Source organism: Danio aesculapii, chromosome 17 (assembly GCF_903798145.1).
Source record: "Danio aesculapii chromosome 17, fDanAes4.1, whole genome shotgun sequence".
NCBI lineage: Eukaryota > Metazoa > Chordata > Actinopteri > Cypriniformes > Danionidae > Danio > Danio aesculapii.
This window is the reverse complement of record NC_079451.1, coordinates 4,654,486-4,676,631: the sequence shown is the minus strand read 5'-3', so window position 1 is coordinate 4,676,631 and position 22,146 is coordinate 4,654,486. Positions and strand designations below refer to the sequence as shown.

The window sequence follows — 22,146 nt, the reverse complement described above, 5'->3', positions numbered from 1 at the left end:
TATACACACAACACTCTACTAGTTTGAAAGCATGTGATTGCCTCTCAAAATGCTAATTTAGGTATTAGGCATTTTACATGGAGTATATTACGTGAGGTAGTTTTTAAGTATTTTACGAGAGGTGATATAATTATGAAGCAAAACTGTATGACAGGACATTAGCATATCAAGATTTAGCATCATGCTAAAGCAAAAGTTGCCATTGTATAAATGCAGTCCGCCATCATCCAAAAGCAGTCCAAATCATTCCATAGCGATACTATATTATTTAGTCTCACAAAGATAAATTGCTCAGTCTGTTCTACATATTTACCGTTTAGCTTTATACATATAAATCCACTGTGAAATTTATAATTTCAGGTACATTTGGTGTCCAAACCCGTCTTTTTTCAGCTAATTCAGCTAAATTGTTTTTTTTTTTTTTTATTATTTCTGAAATATGTCACTTATTTTGGGGCTGCACAGTGGTGCAGTGGTTTGCACGATCGCCTTACGGCAAGAAGGTCACTGGTTCAAGCCTCAGCTGGGTCAGTTGGCATTTCTGTGTGGAGTTTACATGTTCTCTTCATGTTCGCGTGGGTTTCCTCCGGGTGCTCTGGTTTCTCCCACAGTCCAAAGACATGCTGTATTGGTGAAATTGACCGTAGTGTATGTGCGTGAATGAGTGTGTATGGATGTTTCCCATTGATGGGTTGCAGCTGGAAGGGCATCGGCTGTGTAAAACATATGCTGGATAAGTTGGCCGTTCATTTCACTGTGGCGACCCTGGATTAATAAAGGGACTAAGCCAAAAAGAAAATGAATGAATGTTGCTTATGTTCCTGTGCTATAACATTACAACTTTTTTCTGTAAAAAGAATCTGATATTGGAAATCACAATTTATTGATGTCCAAATTAGTCAGTGTATTTTCCCTCATGCATCATTATGTAATCTAAATATATTATTTTACTTTTCATTCATTCATTCATTCATTCATTCATTTTCTTTTCGGCTAAGTCCCTTTATTAATCTGGGGTCGCCACAGCGGAATGAATCGCCAACTTACCCAGCATATGTTTTACGCAGCAGATGCTCTTCCAGCTGCAACCCATCTCTGGGAAACATCCATACACACTCATTCACAGACATACACTACGGACAATTTCGCCTATCCAATTTGCCCCCTGTCCAATTGCCCGCAATTCATGTACGATTTTGCAGGCTTTGTTACTCAAAGACAGATTTATTTGTTTTAAGATAAGGTCGGCCTACATCATCAGTTTATAGTTTTTAGGAAATACAGTATACACTGTTTTTGTGAATTGTAATAATCAGTGTATAGTTATATCCGTAGATTAGCAAATAATATTGCGGATTTTGTCATCAGTCGAATACTGCAGTCAAATGTTTGTGTCCACATCAACTTAACATTCACATTTTTGGGCTATAAACACAGCATGTGTTATTATTCTGGAGTATCAAATTTATGGAAATAAATAAAATTGGGTAAGCTAAATAAATAAATAAACAAGCAAAAACTTTCGATAGTCAAGTCTGAACTCCAATTTAAAGTAAGATAAACTATCAACTTAAAAAAAATGATTGTGGGTACAATGTGCCAAGGGGTGGCACAGTTTCTCGCCTCACAGCAAGAAGGTTGCTAGTTCAGATCTCGGCTCAGTCAGTTGGCATTTCTATGTGGAGTTTGCATGTTCTCCCCTAGTTCATGTGGATTTCCTCTGGGTGCTTCGGTTTCCCTTACAGTCCAAAGACATGCGTTATAGGTGAACTGAATAAACTAAATTGACTCTAGTGTATGAGTGTGTGTGAGCGAGTGTGTATGGGTGTTTCCCAGTGGTGGGTTGCAGCTGGAAGGACATCAGCTGCTCATTCATTCTGCTGTGGCGACCTCTAAAATAGAAACAAAGCTGAAGGAAAATGTAGGAATGAAATGTCCCATAGTTATTTCAACACAGTCTCACGGCAATTCGTAACTTTTTGATTTAGTGGCTAATTTGTATCAATTCGTAGGATCTAATTCGATACAATTTGCTCATCCCCATTGACGGTTGGGTTTAGGGGTGGTGTTAGGTGCCACGCCTTATTTTTGAAATCGTACAATTTCGTATGACTGAACTCGTACGAATTTGTAAGAATTAGCCACTAAATTGACAAAATATAAAATTCTCGTGATATCAGTCTGCTTATTTAGAATAACATGAAAAATTTACACAACATACTTATTCTGACCATATACATAATAAGACAATGTAAAATGTATTAAAGGGCACCTAGTTTACCACTTTTTCCAGATTTAATATGAGTCTTTTGTGTCTCCAGAAAGTGTCTGTAAAGTTTCAGCTCAAAACATCCATCAGATTATTTATTAGACCTTTCAGAAGTTTGTGATTTTTAGCTTTAAACAGCTTGTTGCTGTTTTTGTGTACTGTGCCTTTAATGCTAGTTCTCCCCACCCACCGTTAGACGTGCCTGTCAGAGTGCGCCACAATCTCCGCCCTCGGCCTCAGACAACAGACACACATGAAGGAAGCAGATCTCACGTAACGTTTGTGAGAAATACTACAGTAAGAACTTAACTAATGATTATTGGATGCATTTGTCACACGCCATGTCGTCACAAAAGTCACGCACACACACAGCGGACACACAGACAGCGTGCGCGTTTAGCTTTGCACTGTTTTTGCGCCCAAATGTGACAGGATGCACGTTAATATCCACTGCTGTATGGAAATATGTTATGTTAATGTAGAAAATAAACCTGATTTAACGTCCACAAACTGGGATTGAAGCGTCTTCTTTTATAATTGTTCTGACACGCGGCTGTGCTGATGAAGTAAAGCTGAAGTAAATTGCTGTAATTCATTACAAAAATGCATTTTAAAAACATTTTTAACTTTAAAACTCTTGATCACATTTGATGATGACTGATGATCACAGAGAGCTGAACAGATCTTTTATTGGCGGTTGCTTTGTGCACGTCCTGTCTATATGATTATATGCGGTACTACTAAGACATGTTAATACGCAGCTGTCAATCAATTCGGTGGGCAGGAAAACCACACTCCTACGTCAAGTTGCGGGCGGCCAATAGTATCTGAATGCAGCCTTTATGATGCAAGCTGAGATTGCATCTCTCAGCGATGCAACGTCAGACACAATGCACTCAATGGAGCTAGTGACATCACTGTGACGGGTAGGGTTAGGGGTGGGGTTAGATGAGCCCATTAAAAAGCATTGCATTCAGCTCAGATTGCACTTCACCAAGTCTGCAGCCAGACCCCTCTCCGGTCGGCCTCAAAATGGGAGGGATTTGGATCCTATTTTACCCTATTTAGACTTATTGTGTTTATATCACCCCAATATTACTGTGGGCACACTATACCTACACACAGTTCTGTCCAAACAGCTTACAAAAGATGATTTTCATCATAGGTGCCCTTTAATAGTATATGTTAAACAATTGCATTTATCTTGTGGATAAATGGGTAATTAAATGAAATTAAATGAAATTGAACCTAGCCTAATTTTTCTCTGACTAATATGTATATCTCAACCCAGGCTCATTCTGAAAACGTAGTCCTGAGGACGTTTCTGGAAACCGCGAATTATGTAGCCAGAGGTACATATGGCTGCATTTCGTTATTTAAGTGAACGCTGCGGGGCGGTATGGCGCCGTTCCTTTTAGCGCTCGCCGGCTGACCGCTTACCTTCGTGTGAAGGGCTTTCCCGCCGCAACCAGTTTGTCCGGTTAGCTCGTTCTGTTCGTCGGCGGACACGAGACACAAGAGAGGAGCTGACCACAACGACGACGAGCGGGTTCGAGTCCAGGGAAGAGCGGTTCCAGAAATCAGGTAAGACTAAAACAGAATCCAAGAAATAAAGCAAAGAGGTTCATAACAGGGTGACAATGTGGTAAAATCCGAAAAATCGGACAAGGGCTTTTCTTTTTCTGGACGGCTTTTGTAAATCGTTGGTTGGGTTTGGGGCGGGCGGGTCAATCTGTAAAATCGATTGGGTTCGGGGAAGGAGGGTTCAATCATTCAGCCAGTCGGACAGACAGACGTTTGTTCGACAGCGGTCTCTGGCGGGTTCACGCAAGAACAGCGCGGGCGCGAACGGCACTCGCGGGAGACGTCCGAGAAGCCAAAAAAAGCACACACAGTGGCCTCTCGCGGATTCGCGAAAACCAAAAACTGCAAAAATACACACCTCCCGGGACGTGTTTCACGGCCTCCAGAAACGTCCTCGGGAATGTTTTCGGAATAAGCTTGGGTTGGTATATCTGTAGGCCTGTGTCTTTATATTCTAGACTCTAAGGTTTGGCAGTTTTTTATATTTCTGTAAGATTGATTCTTATGTTCTCAAGGGCAAATTGCAGATTACCTGTCAGTCCCAGTCCATCTGTCACAGGCTATACAGATACAACAGCTGTTTCTCATTTCTGCATTATGAATGATTTTACAGCATCTGCTCGCAGGCTTTGCACTTTTCTTGTGCTTGTTATTCATACATACTATATGTCTGAGTTCATGTCTTCATTTGAAAATGCAAAGATGTGAACTGCCTAAAAGTGTGAAAAAAAATGTCTTCTGTCATAGCATAGCGTAGTGTTCAAGCCTTGTCATTCCTTGGGTTCAGTCCAGCACTAAGGTCCAAATTGTAAGTGGTGTTTATTTGACTAGGATGACTGAATACTCTCTGTATTCATACAAAGTGACCTAGTGCTTACATACTAGAGCATGACACTCAGATTTGCAATTTCAAACCTCACATTTTCCTTACCTAGATGATGCTTCAAGATTAAGAATCTTTGTGATGCGTTTCTTACCGCAAGTGATGGGATTTCTTCAGATGGCTGTTTAATGACATGGCTTTTCCGGTAATCCACAGATATCCAGAAATAGTCTTGCTAATGGAAACATCAAGTGATTTTTAAAATACAACAGTAATTTTTAAACCTAGAAAACAAATGAACACTAATAAAATCTTGATAAATGATAACGGAAATTAGTATTAGTAGCTCTTTAAATAACTCTGATCTGTATGTTAATCTAAATATGAAGAATTCAGATGCAAAACCCTCTAAATCCATCAAACCTCTTTTCCTGTAAATGAGCATTTTCTATCCGGGTCCTATAATTAGGTTTAGAAGTTTAATTTTATATGTAATGATAAGGTTATTAGCTAGCAAATTCATATTAGTCATATTAGACAGCAATTTAACTTTTAAAAATCATATATCCCATGTCACAAAAACTACTTTCTTTCATCTGAGAAATATCGCTAAGTTACGAAGTATTCTATCCATCTCAGATGCAGAAAAGCTAGTCCATGCTTTTATGACTTCTAGGCTGGACTACTGTAATGCACTGTTTGCTGGCTGCCCAGCATCCTCTATTAACAAACTTCAATTAGTACAAAATGCAGCTGCCAGAGTTCTTACAAGGTCTAGAAAATTTGATCATATCACCCCAATTTTATCTTCCTTACACTGGCTGCCTGTTAAGTTTCGTATTGAATTTAAAATATTGCTTCTTACATATAAAGCTTTAAATAATCTAGCTCCTGTTTATCTAACCAATCTTCTGTCTCGCTACAATCCAACTCGCTCTTTAAGGTCTGAAAACTCAGGGCTTCTGGTAGTACCTAGAATAGCAAAGTCGAGTAAAGGAGGTTGAGCCTTCTCATTTATAGCTCCTAAACTTTGGAATAGCCTTCCTGATAACGTCCGAGGCTCAGACACACTCTCCCAATTCAAAACTAGATTAAAGACCTATCTGTTCAGTAAAGCATACACTCAGTGCACCACTTAGGGGGCTTCCACACAGGTTCTGCATCTTGTTTATATACACTATGAACAGCAGCTACGCTAATTATTTTCTTTATTCTCCATTTCCACCTGGGGATACTCTTCCCGAGGCCCTCAGACTATGCAGAGTCACTGATTCGATCCAAGACCAACGGCGAGATGATCCCAAGGTTTCCATATCCTGGACCTGGCCGTATCCTGAGCAGCTACTGTGATGGTCATGGAGGAGTGGAGAACATGAGACTGATTTCTGTGATGCTCCAGAGACAGACGAGTCTTCGCTGAGGCCAGCTTCCAGCCTCCGCCACTGAGACTGCAGCTCTGCACAAGACGTTTGGCCAGCGGAGAAATTAAAATGATCGTGCCCAACTGAGCCTGGTTTCTCTCAAGGTTTTTTTTCTTCACTTCCGCCATTAGTGAAGTTTTTTTCCCTCTCCGCTGTCGCCACTGGCTTGCATGGTTCGGGATCTGTAGAGCTGCGCATCGTTGGATTTGCCCTTCAATATTTGGACTCTCAGTAGTGATTATTAAACCACACTGAACTGAGCTTAACTGAACTGAACTTAAACACTACAAATTGAACTACACTGTTCCTATTTACTGTGACCTTTTATGTGAAGCTGCTTTGACACAATCTACATTGTATAAGCGCTATACAAATAAAGGTGAATTGAATTGAATTGAATTGAAAAGCAAATTTTATTAAAATTTTTTCAAAAATGTCACTTTAGACAATTCTTTGGTTTTTAACAAGGTAGATTTTCTTTTGCGTCAAAACCAGCTAAATCCACTTGTACTTTTTTTGCAAAAACCTCTAAATCCACCTATTGGGACAAGTCAGTGATATTAGTTGAAAAATCACTAAAGATGCTATTAGAAATTATTTGACCAAACTTAAAACACATTACACAAACCACCTAAAATAAAAAAATGTCAAGTAAGTGGCGGTTCATTCCGCTGTGATATACTAGGGAAAAGCAGAAAATCAGCACGCTGCTACATTGTAAACGTATGATTCGATTCACGGCTTCTGATTGGTTCTCGGGACATATCGGCTTTTGCTGTCAAAGGCAAGTGGCGTTTAGCAGCTTTTGCCAACAAACTGTTATTTCTGAATGTGCCGACGAATTTGGATGATTTGAAGCTAATATGTTTGTTGTTGGTGTATTACGTGCCTGAAGCATTTAATCAATGTCATTATCTCATTTTGGGCGGAAGTGTCGTTAAGCGGCTTTTGCATCTGACATTTTCAAATATACATTTGCTCAATGAGGCATGCATTTGCACATTACATACAGCTTTTTTTTTTAAATACTTGATTAATCAGTGATCATACGTTCGAAATAGCATGGACTATTGTGGTGAAAGTATTGGTAAGTTACTTCACACTCATAAAAGCACAAATTTTATGCCAAGTGACTTATTAGATATATGTCTAACTGTGTTGCAGAAGCAGGTCAGACGAAATGCCGGACCGAGAGGATTCAGGCTCTGGAACAGGCCAAGAAGCCACAGGAATCCATTTTCATCCCAGAATGCAACGACGATGGCACATTTGCTCAGGTCTGTCAGAGATCAGGATGGCTGTGCTTTATGTGTTGCTCCTGACATCAACGAATCCTAAAGCAAACCCACCTAGTGGACAAATTAGCCTTCCAACAAGCTTGATAGGACTCCAAAAAAATTGCACTTGCCTGTGTTTCTCATCAGCACTTCCGCACAGGGATTTGGAATGGAAAGTGTACATTAAATCGCATTTATAGACTCGCAGCCTCTACTTCACCTGAGCTTTACTTTGTTAAGCAGCGATCATCCAGTCCGCCTAAGCTTTTAATGCCTCATCGTTTATGAGGGTCATTTTTCACTCGGAATAATTGTATTCCCAAAGCACAAGCGCCAGGACGTTTCGCACGGGTCGTCCAGGAGATACAAGAGCGCTTACTGGAATTTCCTCTCACCTCCATCCGTCTGTGTCTCCTCCAGGTCCAGTGTCACACCCTCACAGGATACTGCTGGTGCGTGACGACAGATGGCAAGCCAGTCAGCGGCTCTTCTGTCCAGAACAAAACGCCAGTGTGTTCAGGTACTGTATGCATCCAGATGGTATCTCTAGACTGTTTGCTTGGATTATCGCTTTGTGTTTAGGTCGCACTGAAACGCAGAGCCACTAAAACCATCAGGTGCCTCGGTCAAGCAGTCGTGCCTGTAGTCCATCACTTTCAAAGCCATTAGACTTTGTTTGATTTAAATCGTGCTCTTTGTTTTGATGGAGTCAGCGTGATGTTAAACTCTAGCCACCGCTCTGTTTAGTTTACTTCTACTGTGTTTGTGCATGGAACCAAGAGGTGATGGATAATATCCTGGAGGACTCGCTCTGACTCTGAAAGTTCATCCATTTTTCTCCCCTCTGCTTTACCATTTTCTACAGCTCTGCTTTTCTCTCTTACTGTGACTTTCCAAAGTCTCACTCGATCAATCTCTGCCTACATCTGTTTCATTCTCCATCATATTTTTTTCCCTTCTTCTCCATCGTTGCTTTCTCCTTCTGCCTTCAGTGGAGGGTTTCTCTTTGTAAATGAATGGGAACATTTTGCTCTAATGGCCCTGATTGTTATGTTAGAAATAACACCACTGTCTCCCGCCAGAACTGGATTAGGATTATGATTGGAGCACCTGGTTCTAGTCATTCTAGTGTGTGTGTGTGTGTGTGTGTGTGTGTGTGTGTGTGTCTTGAGACTGCATGATTACATGTCGTATCATGCTTACCTAACCTTGATGCTACAATTGTCAGAGCTTTCTGTTTGCCCCCTCAGCCATTGTTAGTTTAGTTTAATAGTAGCAAATTGTAGAAACACCTGTCAAACATTTTAGGATATTTATCTGTTCAATTTAAATAATTGTTTATAGTTGTACATGTACTGACTAAATTTAAAGGTAACACCTCACTTTAAGACTGTCATGAAACATTTATTATCATGATACTAATGTAAATGAGATTTTATGCATGCTTATGATAACTGCCATTAAATGTCAATGGCTCTGTCATTTTTAATGCAAAGGTGACATTGTTTGAGATGTATTTATGACAACTTGACATACAGTGCATTCGAAAAGTATTCATAGTATTCATCTTTTATGTTACAGCCTTATTAAAATGCGTTAAGTTCCTCAAAATTCTACACACAATACCCAATAATGACAATGTGAAAAAAAGATTTTTATTAGAAATGTATTAAAAATAAAAAGCTGAAAAATCACATGTACATCAGTATTCACAGCCTTTGCTCAATACTTTGTTGATGCACCTTTGGCAGCAATTACAGCCTCAAGTCTTTTTGAATATGATGCCACAAGCTTGGCACACATGTCTTTGGGAATTTTGCCTATTAATCTTTGCAGTACCTCTCAAGCTCTATCAGGTTGGATGGGAAGTGACGGTGCACAGCCATTTTCAGGTCTCTCCAGAGATGTTCAATAGGATTTAGGTCTGGGCTGTGGCTGGGCCACTCAAGGACATTCACAGAGTTGTTGTGAAGCCACTCCATTGATAATTTGGAGGTGTGCTTTGGGTCATTGTCCTGCTGGAAGATGAACTGTCGCCCCGGTCTGAGGTCAAGAGCACTCTGAAGCAGGTTTTCATTCAGGATGTCTCTGTACATTGTTGCATTCATCTTTCCCTCTATCCGGACTAGTCTTCCAGTTCTTGCTGCTGAAAAACATCCCCACTGCATGATGCTGCCACCACCATGATTCACTGTAGGGATGGTATTAGCCTGGTGACAATCGGTGCCTGGTTTTCTCCAAACATAATGCCTGGCATTCACTCCAAGAGAGAATTTTATTTCTTATGGTCTGAGAGTCCTTCAGATGCCTTTTGGCAAATTCCAGGCGGGGAGTGACTTCCATCTGGCCACTCTACCACACAGGCCTGATTGGTGGATTGCTGCCCAGATGGTTGTCCTATGACATGCACTGTCAACCCTGGGCCCTTATATAGACAGGTGTATGCCTTTTCAAATCATGTCCAATCAACTGAATTTACCACAGGTCAACTCCAATTAAGCTGCTGAAACATCTCAAGAATGATCAGTGGAAACAGAATGCACCTGAGCTCAATTTAGAGCTTCACGGCAAAAGGCTGTGAATACTTATGTACATGTGGTTTTTCAGCTGTTTTATTTTTAAAATGTTTGCAACAATTTTGAAAAATCTTTTATCACATTATCATTATGGGGTATTGTGTGTAGAATTTTGAGGAAATAAATAAATGTAATAAATTTTTGAATAAGGCTGTAGCATAAAAAATATGTGGAAAAAGTGAAGCGCTATGAATACTTTCCTGATGCACTTTATGCAGTGGAAGCAGAAGACAGTTGCAACGTTTTGTCATGACTTTCAAAGAGACATAAAGTAAATAAATCGCAGGCAGATATAATGCTGGTAATAATGTCTTACATCTGTGTGTATGTGCAGTACATGAACAAAAGTGTTTTAGTGTGGATGACACAAAGCATTGAAAATGATAGTGTGGACATGGAGTGTTTAGACAAAAACACCACTTTTAAATTTATCTGGTTTTATTATTGATGTAACCTGAATGTGGATATGGAAAACGTTTTATTTATCATAGGGTTTTTTCATATTTCATGAGTAATAACTGGAAAACACTTGCAGACTGTTGAATATGACAAGTGCGGTTTATATATAAACTCATTTCGAGAGGTTCATGTGCTTATGATTGAACATGGCTGGTACTGCATCAGCTTTGTATACTGCACCAATCAGATGAATACTGGCTCACTATAAACAACCAGAGCTTTCCACTTCAGTCATCTTTGCCTTGAAGACTCCCACCTTCCACCCCTACTCCTCCCCTTCTTCTGATAGAGCGGCACAGCAGCCCAGTGACAAGCACTGTTGCCCCAACAGCAAGAATGCCACCGGTTCGACCCCTCACCAAGCCAGTCGGCGTTTCAGTGTGGAGTTTGCATGTTCTCCCCGTGCTCGCGTGGGTTTTCCCGGGGTTTCCTGGTTTCCTCCTACCGTTCAAAGACATACACCATAAGTAAATTGACCCTTCCAAAGGAGCATCTTAAGACAAACTCTGATGCTGTGTTCACACCAGACACGGCACACGCGGATAAATCACAATATTTGCTCGTAAATAGACACGTGAACATTTTGAGTTTAATCGTTTCATTCACGCTTCCAATCCGCTTCATTCGCACGTTAAACTCACTGAGCAATAGATGCAGATTCACATCATGGGCAGGGCTTCTGTTTGCCCAGTGACTGTAGCTTTGTTTGCTAAATGGCTAACATGGATTTAATTGAGAGAATAGCTGTGTTTATATGCTGAAAAAACAGCTTCGATTCGTTTGGAGCCATGTCCGCTAAATCTATCCAGAGGTGCACCCATCCCTGTGAGTTAATAAACTCCTCCAGAAACTTAACCTGGATGATGGAAGCTTTCAGCTGTGCTTCCAAATGAGCAGAGCCCAGTTTGATCAACTGTTGTCCGCTGTCGGCAGGAGGACTTCCCCCAGCACACCAACAACAGGCGCTACGTTATAAGCACGCTTCCTACAAGAAAAAGCTCCTGATCGATTAACGTGGCGCGAATGTTCGCTGAAGTTCAGATTATTCAACTTGAGCGATTTGAGCGAACCCCACGATAAGCACTTCAGTCGCGTCAATCGAGCAAAACGCTCAACTCGCTCCGCTTCAATCGCCTCATTCGCGCATATCGCGCCGCAGGATGTATATTCGCGTCTTTACATTGACTTAACATGTAAATCACTCGCGCTTGATGCTTCTTCCGTGTCTGGTGTGAACACAGCAATAGCCAGCTATATCTCAGCACGTTCACAAGCAGGGGAGTTCTCAAGACCTACCTGAGCTCAGACTCCCCTCTTGCCCTTAAAACGGGAGGGAGCCCCAGGCTCAAGGATATTCTGAGCTCAGGGCTCTCTCCCTGGAAAGCATGCCAGACAAGCTTTATTATCAATCATCAGCTAAGTGTGAACTTTTGAAACTGTATGAATGAATGGGAATATACTGTTTAAAATGTTAATGTTATTTGATTAACCATTTCACAGCTTTTTAAAATCCAAATATTATGTAAACTGCATACTTAGCAGAAATTTAGCCTTCAATACTGAATACAACGCCCTAAGCTTTTATCATTTGAATAACAAAAAGTGAACAAGTACAATCTTAGCTTGCCTTCCTGCTGCTTGTTGTCGGGCATACGGTCATTTCATAACTGTTACTTTCGATTGTAAAAAGATTTACATTGAGGTTTCAAGCAGTGATGTCTGGCCATAACATCACTTCCTCACACATCCTTGGCTCAATTTCATGAATGTTCAAAAGATGGACCAGTCCTGTCCCAGAAATGAGTGAATCCCATGAATCACCCCTTAAGTGAAATGTCTTGCACACGTTTGCAGGAAACTTCCGTGAATTTATGGGAACTCATGCTGGGACAAGTGGATTGTCAGGTAGTAAATTTCATTCCAAATAGCCCTTTTGTTTAAAGTTCTCTTTCTCTCCATGTGTTTTAATTGGTTTGACTGTCTAATCTTGAATTTATGCATGCCTTTAATCCTGAGCTTTTGCACGTTCTTGGATCAATGTGATTGCTGATTGTTTCTCGTGTGTCTCAAGCCCTAAAGATCTTGTTGCAGAATGTTGTTTCCATGCTAATCGGAGAGAAAAAAAGCCATTAAAATATACTGTACATACACTGATGTTTATATAGGAGCTTAACTCGCAGAAGCCATTCATAGGTGTGCCATTCAAAATTTAAAGTCAGTGTGAAATCTAAATTTACAATGTTTAGTTTGCTAGCGCACGTTGTTATTCTTTAGGTGAAAGCACATCAGCATACTTAACATTCACAGAGACCACCATTTCACGCAGACTGTTAACTGATTATAATCTGGTGCATTAGAACTGAGAAGGAATAATAATAATAATAATAATAATAATAATAATAATAATAATAATAATAATAATAATAATAATAATAATAATAATAATAATAATAATAATAATAATGGGGTGGCACAGTGGCTCAGTGGTTAGCGCTGTTGCCTCACACCAAGAAGGTCGCTGGTTCGAGTCCCGGCTGGGTCAGTTGGCATTTCTGTGTGGAGTTTGCAGTTGTATTCATATGTATGTACTGTGAATAAATGCACCTGACGCCTGCAGTGATATGGGGATTTACATTACAAAAATAATCTAATAATAATAATAATAAAATAATAAAAAGCATTAAAGTCCAATAATAACAACTCCAGCCTGATCTCAAAAGCAAATGTAACTATTTTATGTCATACAGTTTTCTAATTTGTGCAAATTCATATGATTTCATTTGTGTGAAACTGTAAAGTGTATATTTTTTAATATAGAATTTTATTATAGGAGAGTAAAGAAAATGAAGTTAAAGAAAGTGTGTGAGGGATTGGGAAAGACTCGATCTCGTAAATTGCATGTTGCAATGAAGACTAGGCTATCAGGGCTAACAAATGTATGAATTTTAAAAGGAGGCATGCATCCCACCCCGAAAACCAACCGCCATTGGGAGATGAGCAAATCATACCAAAATATATGAGTGAGATCATTCAAATTCATAGGAATTAACCACTAAATCATAATGTTACAAATTGCTGTGAGATTGTGTTGTGTTCAGCAGTGAAAATGTGCTTTCTGAGTAGTCTGATGGTAAGGGTTAACTTTTGGGTGGGCTTTTAATTTGTTTTCAATCTGACTCCCCTGTTTTCCTTTATACAGTTGAAGTCAAAATTATTAACCCTCCTGTGAAATTAGATTTTTTTAGCAAGATTTCCCAATTGCTGCTTAAAAGATTTTTTAACACATTTTAAACATAATAGTTTTAATATCTAATTTTAAATAACTAATTTATTTGTTCTTTGCCATGATTACAGTACATAATATGCCTCTACTTATTTCGCAAGACACTAGTATTCAGCTTAAAGTGCAGGTTATTATGTTTACTAAAGGCAGGGGCGATTTTAAGATATTCATTTTAGGGGGGCTCAGCTCCTTATTAGGTAAAATTTTATATATATATATATATATATATATATATATATATATATATATATATATATATATATATATATATATATATATATATATATATATATATATATATATATATATATATAAATATATATATATATACAAGATTGTATGGTATAGTTATTGCCACACGAACTGTAAAGTGTTTAATATTGGTAGTTGATTTTGAAATAAATATACAGTAGCGAAATGTTCATTAAGAGTTATTTTTGCTAGAGGAAACATTTGAGCTGATGAGGAGAACGCCGAGAAAACCCGACTGCTCCTGACATTGGGATACAGGGGATACAAGGTTATCTATGTCAAAGAACTGCAAATAAGCAGAAATTATAACAATTTATCGATAAACACACACCTCATTCTCTTGCTGCCCACGGCTGTGGTTTGCTGATCAAATGAAAAACAAAAGACGGGAAGTAGCTGAATCTGCTGCCGTTTTCATATCAAATTTAAAGGGGACTGAGGCGATAATTTAGTGTAGTTTATGAGCTAATAGCAAAAGTTTTAGGGGGGCTGAGTAGAAAGGCTTAGCAACGCCTATGACTATATATCAAGTCAACAAGGACTTGAGTGATTCTTACATTTTCTATAAAAGCTGCTTTTATTCCAGTCAAAAAAAAAAAAAAGACTTTCCCAAGAAGAAAAAAAAACATGTCCTCACTCTGTTAAACTTTAATTAGGAAATAATAATTAAAAAATAACAATTTGAAACGAGGACTAATCATTTTGACGTCAACTGTACAAGTTATTACAGTGTCACTTACATTTTGCCTATAAATATATCTGTATATCTGGCTTTTCCAAAGTGCATGCTGTGTTAACTGCAAGTTGTATGCATTTTCACCCGTCCTCATGAAGTAAAACGGTTACCGTAGTGTGTTGCAAAAGCTGAGTAAACATTGTGCTCTCTCTTTAAAGGGTCAGTAACCGATAAGCCACCAGGACCTCCTAGCTCTGGCAAAAAAGGTGAGTTGAATTTTGCAGAAATATGAGTGTGTGTGTGTGTATGTGTATGAGTGATATTGAAAACAATCAAATCCAACGAATGGAAAACTACGCTGTCGTTACATTTTGACTCATCTCTGATGTTGCCTCACAGCAAGAAAGTCGCTGGTTCGAGCCCTGGCTGGGTCAGTTGGCATTTCTGTGTGGAGTTTGCATGTTCTCCCCTTGTTCGCATGGGTAAATTGTCCGTAGTGTGTGTATGTATGGATGTTTCTCAGTGATGGGTTGCGACTGGAAGGGCGTTTGCTGCATAAAACTTATGCTGAATAAGTTGGCGGTTCATACCGCTGTAGTGACCCTAGATTAATAAAGGGACTAAGCCGAAAAGGAAATGAAGGAATTGTGTAAGATTGTAATGTTTCAAGGCATTCAAACAGACAGCAGCTTTTGCTTCAGATTTGTCCTGACATGTTCATTGGCATGATTCGACTTTCTGTCCAGGTTTACTTCAGGCTTAAATTTCTCTGAGGACCGTAAAGGATGAAAACCTATTCCAGTTGTCCCGTTTAACAGCCAGTGTAAGAACTTAGCGCACATCAAAGGCTGAGCTCCGCCGTAGCCCCACCGGTCTCTGTTACAGCAGTGAAATCTCAAACAGCTAATATAGATGTTAACAGCAGCAATGGCAGGCACCTACTTTTAGGGCCCTAACTCAGGAAAGCCAGATTGTCATTTACAGGCCCCGAGGGTGGTGTATAGGGGTTTGAGAGCGCGGTTAGGTTTGTAGCACTGTGGTTGTGTTTTCGGGATGGAGTTTGCCCCTGTTTTTACAGATCTCGTTTTACCTCTTCTGCACAGTGAAGACAAAGTGTGTGTGCAACAGATGTTAATGTCACCAGCAGGTGGACTGTGGGTTTGTGCCACTGTATGAGAGTTCTGTTGCGCTCAGCCCAATAGACTGATTTCAAGCGGCCGCCATTAAAAATGTAAACGTTTCAAGATATACATACCTGCATGTTTGTTGACATGAAGGGTTGAAGCATTTAAGCAGTGAACGTTGCACACAATAATACAGTGTTTACTCAAGGTATCCTCAAAACAAACAAAAATTAAATTTGATGCTTTTACTCACACATCTACACTACCTGACAAAAGTCTTGTCATCGATCCCAGTTGTAAGAGAAGCTAATAATAACTTGACTTGTAGTTGATGATTTGGAAAAGTGGCAGAGGTTGGATATTTGCGAAAATTAATCTGTTGAACTGCATCCCAATCATCACAAATACTGCAGAAGACCTATTGGAATCCACATACAGTGTAGACCATGGGCGTTGCTAGGCCTATTTTAGGGGGGATGTATCCCCCCTATATTTCTACTCAGCCCTGCTAAAACTTATGCTATTAGCTCTCAAACTGTACACTAAATTATCGCCTCAGTCCCCTTTAAATTTGATACGAAAACGGTGGCAGAATTTTCCTCCTCCTCGTCTTTTGTTTTTCATTTCATCAGCAAACCACAGCCGTAGGCAGCAAGAGAATGAGGTGTGTGTTTATTGATAAATTGTTATAATATCTGCTTATTTGCAGTTCTTTGACATAGATAACCTTGTATCCCCTGTATCCCAATGTCAGGAGCAGTCGGGTTTTCTCTGCATTCTCCTCATCAGCACAAATGTTTCTTCTAGCGAAAATAACTCTTAACGAACATTTCGCTATATTTGTTTCAAAATCAACTACCAATATTAAACACTTTACAGTTCGTGTGGCAATAACTATACCACACAGTCTTGCACAGAAAAGATTAAACACAGTGAAAGAAGCTCAGTGTCACTGACAGAGATAGAAACATCAAGTGTTGTCTAGTATTAAAAAATACTTCTTATCTATTATTATCATTCAGATCGTGAAATATGTGAATTAGCCTGTATATTTTGAAAGTTTAAAAATATATATTTATATGCATGTCATTTAATTAGAAAAGTGGCAGTTTATTTATTTACTACAAGGAAACAAAAAATGCACTTGAATATAGAAAGTGGTTTTTACTACAGTAAACAGGTGGGTTGAGCCTATCTGGCTTACTCAGAACTCAAATGGCTATGCCTCTATGTAATATAGTGGAATACTAGTATACAACCCATATTAAACAAACATTTTAAGTGTATTACAATTAAATTACTACTATTGAGCCCCCCCTAAAATGAAAATCCTAATATCGCCTCTGCCTCTCAGACAATTTATTTATTATTATTTATTTTTTTTTATTTATTTATTTTTTACTTAACATTATTAAGGGGTAAGATAAAGGAGGAGGCATTGAAGATGAATCCAAAGACTCTGCAAGAACGCTTTCTTTACCATTCTAGATGACTTTATTAATAAGTTATTTGAGTCATTGCAGAGATGTATGGATGCAGTCCTACAAGCTCATGGGAGTCATACATCATATTAATTATTTTTCCACTGCGCCATGACTTCATATTCTACACTGGACATTATTTCTGTTAAGTGACAAGACTTTTGTCTTAGCAAAGTCAGGTCTTACTGTGCTAATTAAATCATTAAAAATCAAGGCATGATCATATTTTATTTAGGTAAAATAAGTGTAATCTAGAGGCCTTTGCTTTTTATATAAGCCACTTCTATATAAGCCAGTTTCTAAAACATGGATAGGTGACAAGACTTTTGTCGGTAGTGTACAATGTGGAGCACTTTGACAACAACCATGCCAACACGACACATCTGTTTTAAGAATTTCTTGCCATTCTTTAATTCTAACAAGCAGTTCTGGATAACTCAACATGAGACTAAATGGCAAACTGCTTTGTCAGTACATATTCTTTCATTTGATGTGTTGGGCAAACTATCAAAATTGGATCTTTGGGGAAGCCCTAAAAAGTGATCACGAACAATCAGTAATTAGTTGGATTACTAGTTGAGATTTTTGTTTTAGATCCTCTTTAAGTGCTCAAGCTAAACTCTAGAATGAATCCTGCATTAAATATATCTCTATTAATGAGCACTGTCATCAATGTAAACGTCACAGCTTTTTTTTTTTCAATCAGACTTGTTGGACTGGTTAATATAGGTGCACGTTTGACTGCCAGAAATAATCTATATTTGAAGCAGAGGATGACTTCAAATCTGCTGAATTGTTTCCAGAAAAGTGTTCCATGCACATCACATTTAGCCATGAGTCTGGGAGCAGTGCTTGGTATGACGTCTGAGGCTGAGATTACTTGGCCGGTACCTTAAGGCCCAATCCCAATTCTACCCCTTAGCCCTTCCCCCTACCCCTTGTTTTGTGCGTTCCCGTGAAGGGGTAGGGGTGTCCCAATTCTCTTTAGCTTAAAGGTGTAGGGCTAAGGGGTAGGGGTAGATACCCATTCGAACGAAGATTTTTCAGGACAACACTCGAAACCAAGGGGTAAGAAAATTTCCCAGAACACACCAGCCACAACGGCAGGATAGCTGCACCCGGAAGTAAGGAGATCCACAAATTAGTATTTTTTGTCATTATTACGATTTTTTACAACAAACAAGCACATGTTTTAATATATTCATAACCGCGTTCGTGTTTCACAGTTATGCTTAAAAAAAAAAAAACGCTAAAATAAAAACCGCAAAATTTCGCGATCTATAATCCATAATAATAACTCCTGTACAGCAGTCCCACAATATTCTGACACTCGATGACACTCGAATACCCTGTCAGAAAAGTCTAGTGTCTGGGAATGAGCTTTTTAAAGTGTCTGCTATAATGTTAATGTTGTTTTTGGTGTGTTTACATAGATGAATATGCTCACTGTGTAAATGCGCAGTACAGTTATGATCTTATCGCCACATTAGATCGTCATGATAACATAATATATGCCTTCAGTGATTTCTTGAAGATAAATATCAAACAATAAAGCAACTGGAATAACTGATCTCATATGAAGCAAGAGGTCGCGATGACATATGATGATGTGTGCAGGTGCTGTAGTGCTGTCCCAATTCTTAGGGGTTAATTTTGAAGCCCTTCCCTTTCACACTCGGTTTTAAGGGCCAAGGGGAAGGGGTAGGGGTACATAAATAGTTCGAGGAAGGGCCAATCCTAATTCTGAGGAAAATTGTGTTTGATAAAATGACGCACCTGTAAATAACGAAAAAAATATGTGATTTTTGAGAGACCAAAAGTTTTATATAAGTATTCAAATGTGGCCAGTTTGTCATCTACATAAAAATCCTTCCCTTTCAGATTTTGTTTATCGTAATCTCATGTAATTCAGTTTAGCAAGTTGCTGATATTCTTTGAATTGGTTTTTGTTGCCACCTCATTGTGCCATTAGCACTGTGGTTTTGGCCCGTCCACTGCCAGAGCCTACTATGATGTGAGCACAAGGAAATCAGCCAGAATGCAATAGAACATAAATGGGTAAGTACTGTAGGATGTTTAACATTTTCAAATAATCATGACAATTTGGGCACTAATTGCCTTATTATAAGCAGTTGAATCACAGTCTAAACAGTACGCCTTTGAAAGCTTATACTGTATGTATGTGTGTGTGTGCATGTGATGCTGAGTGGTTGAACACTGTTATATATCTGTGTTTTCTCACTTTTCTTTTCCCACTTTGTACCCTCTATCCCTCACCCACTTTGATTTCTGTGCTATTGGCCGGGCCATGTGCAAATCCCAATCATTCAACAGTTGTGGAGAGTAGATTGTATTAACCTCAATAATGGTAGTCTCTTTCCGTTTCTTTCTCACCCTCAATCCAGATGATGGTTCCAAGCCCACACCGACCATGGAGCCGCATGTTGTGCCAGAAGGTGAGGGTAAGTCTGGACACCTTGAAAAAAAATAAGCAATACAATAGCAACCAGCCGATTCGAATGTTATCACTCTGGGCGTTATCAGTGGTTATCAGCTGATAGATATGGGCCAGTAGGGGCCTTCTGTGCCTACTGGTTATCATCCATCCACATGGTTAATCAGCTATAGATCACATATGGCTGCGGCTGGAAGTTAACAAGAATTATTTATACTATTTATTAGATTTCCCCCTTAGTTGTAATTTATTGACGTCTACCCCTACCCCGACCCTAAACCCAACTGCCACAGTATAGTAACAACAGATCTGGATCTGGAGTCTTCTCTATTAGTATAGCCGGTTATCCATTTGGATGGATGATAACAGCCTTTTAAGCCTACCAGTAGGCGCAGAAGGCCACTACTGGCCCATATCTATCAGCTGATAATGCCCATTCAATCGAGTATTAACATTTAAATCAGGTGATAGTAACTAGGGATGCACCGATATGGATTTTTGGGCCGATATCTATAACCGATAACTTTTCAGAATTGGAGGCCGATAACTGATATATATATATATATATATATATATATATATAGGTCATTCATATTCATAACCGTGTTCATGTTTTACCGTCATGCTTTAAAAAATTGCTAAAATGAAAACTGTAAAATCTATAATTCATAATAATAACTCCAGTAGAGTAGTCCCACAACATTATGTCACTCGATGACACTCGAATATCCTGTCAGAAAAGTCTAGTGTCTGGGAATGAGCTTTTTACAGTATCTTCTATAATGTTAATGTTGTTTTTGGTGTGTTTACATAGATGAATATGGCCACTGTGTAAATGCGCAGTACAGTTATGATCTTATTGCCACATTAGATTCTATATTCTCTTAGTATAGCTGATTATCCATTTGGATGGACGATAACAGCCTTTTGAGCCTACCAGTAGGCGCAGCAGGCCACTACTGGCCCATATCTATCAGCTGACAATGCCCAATCAATCGAGTATTAACATTTGAATCAGGTGATAGTAACTAGGGATGCACCGATATGGATTTTTGGGCCGATATCTATAACCGATAACTCTTCAGAATTGGAGGCCGATAACCGATATATATATATATATATATATATATATATATATATATATATATATATATATATATATATATATATATATATAGGCCAATAACTATAAACATTTCAGTAAACAAAGGATGGACTTTGAAGGAATAAACAATGTGAGGAAGGCTCTGAACAAGTTCCGCCCACGCATACGCTAGGCGTGGATATCTGCCTAAAGATATCTGCCTAATTTAGACATCGGACCGATAACGATAACTTTAAAAATAGCATTTATCGGCCGATAACGATATGGCCGCCGATATATCGTGCATCCCTAATAGTAACACAACAAGCGCACATTGCTATGACCAATAATTGTGTTTTTCTATTTTCATTTTGACCACAGAGATTACTGCTCCTACATTGTGGATTAAGCAGCTGGTGTACAAAGAGAACAAACAAAACAGTTCGAATAGTAGGAAGTCAGGTGAGAATCCATCCATCCATTCAACCAACCCTAGTTCTAACAATAGGAAGTCAGGTGAGAATCCATTCATCCATCCTTCAATTGAAACTTTAAAGGGGTCATGAGCTACCTTTTTACTTTTTGTGCTGTTCTCTGATGTCCACTTATTATAACCTCTCTAATTAACGTCTGATCCCCCCTGAATGATGTCAAAGCAAGACATGTGTGCACTGATTTTTATCTTAAATAATATTAACAAAAAGAATAAGTTTATAATAACCTAACCATAATAATAGTTCCTACCATTGTTGATGCATGAAAGGTAGAAACTAGCAGATCTAGGGCCCTATCATACACCCGGCGCAATAAGGCGCAAGATGCGTTTCCACGATGTGTTGCTATTTTCAGACCAACACAACCTTAATTTTCCTGTTTTCCACCACGTTGTTTAAATAGCTAATCCATTTGCGCCACTTTGTGGACTCATCGGTGTTGCAGTCTAGAAAAAAAGGTGTGTTATGGCGCATTGTTGGCGCGTTGCTATTTTGAGTATTGTGAATCCATTAAACTAAAACATGCCCCCTAAAGCTAACACTCATTGAGGGATGAGCAAATCATACTAAAACATACTAATGAGATAAGAAATGTATATGAATCAGTCACTAAACCAAAAGTTACAAATTCCCATGAGATTGTAGAAGCTTTTGCTGATCTTTTTAGACTATTTTTGAGTTAAAACGTACAGAATGTTTTTTTTTTATAGCACTTGACCTCTTTAAATAGAAAAAAAAAAAATCAATTCAATCCATTCCCTTCTCAGAGCAATAATGAACTAAAACCCACACATTTCCAAGTTGTGTTAACACATAAAAGTCTGCTGGCTTGTCTACAAAGTACCACATAATTATTTCAAAGCATCGCCATGGCAGTGTCCAAGTCTG

General features: G+C 38.9%; 1 protein-coding gene across 12 annotated transcripts in view; it reads left to right on the top strand.

The window, feature by feature from the left end:
- Positions 1–22,146, top strand: part of smoc1 (SPARC related modular calcium binding 1) — a 113,123-nt gene that overhangs the window by 39,321 nt on the left and 51,656 nt on the right. For 5 of the 12 annotated variants that reach the window (XM_056477601.1, XM_056477602.1, XM_056477599.1 and 2 more), the window contains exons 4-9: positions 7,262–7,374; positions 7,795–7,894; positions 12,264–12,314; positions 14,839–14,886; positions 19,598–19,687; positions 21,146–21,226. In XM_056477601.1, coding sequence (XP_056333576.1) covers positions 7,262–7,374; positions 7,795–7,894; positions 12,264–12,314; positions 14,839–14,886; positions 19,598–19,687; positions 21,146–21,226 — 483 coding nt within the window. The remainder of the gene's footprint in view (positions 1–7,261; positions 7,375–7,794; positions 7,895–12,263; positions 12,315–14,838; positions 14,887–19,597; positions 19,688–21,145; positions 21,227–22,146) is intronic. The other 7 variants (XM_056477603.1, XM_056477600.1, XM_056477598.1 and 4 more) reach the window with 7 other exon arrangements.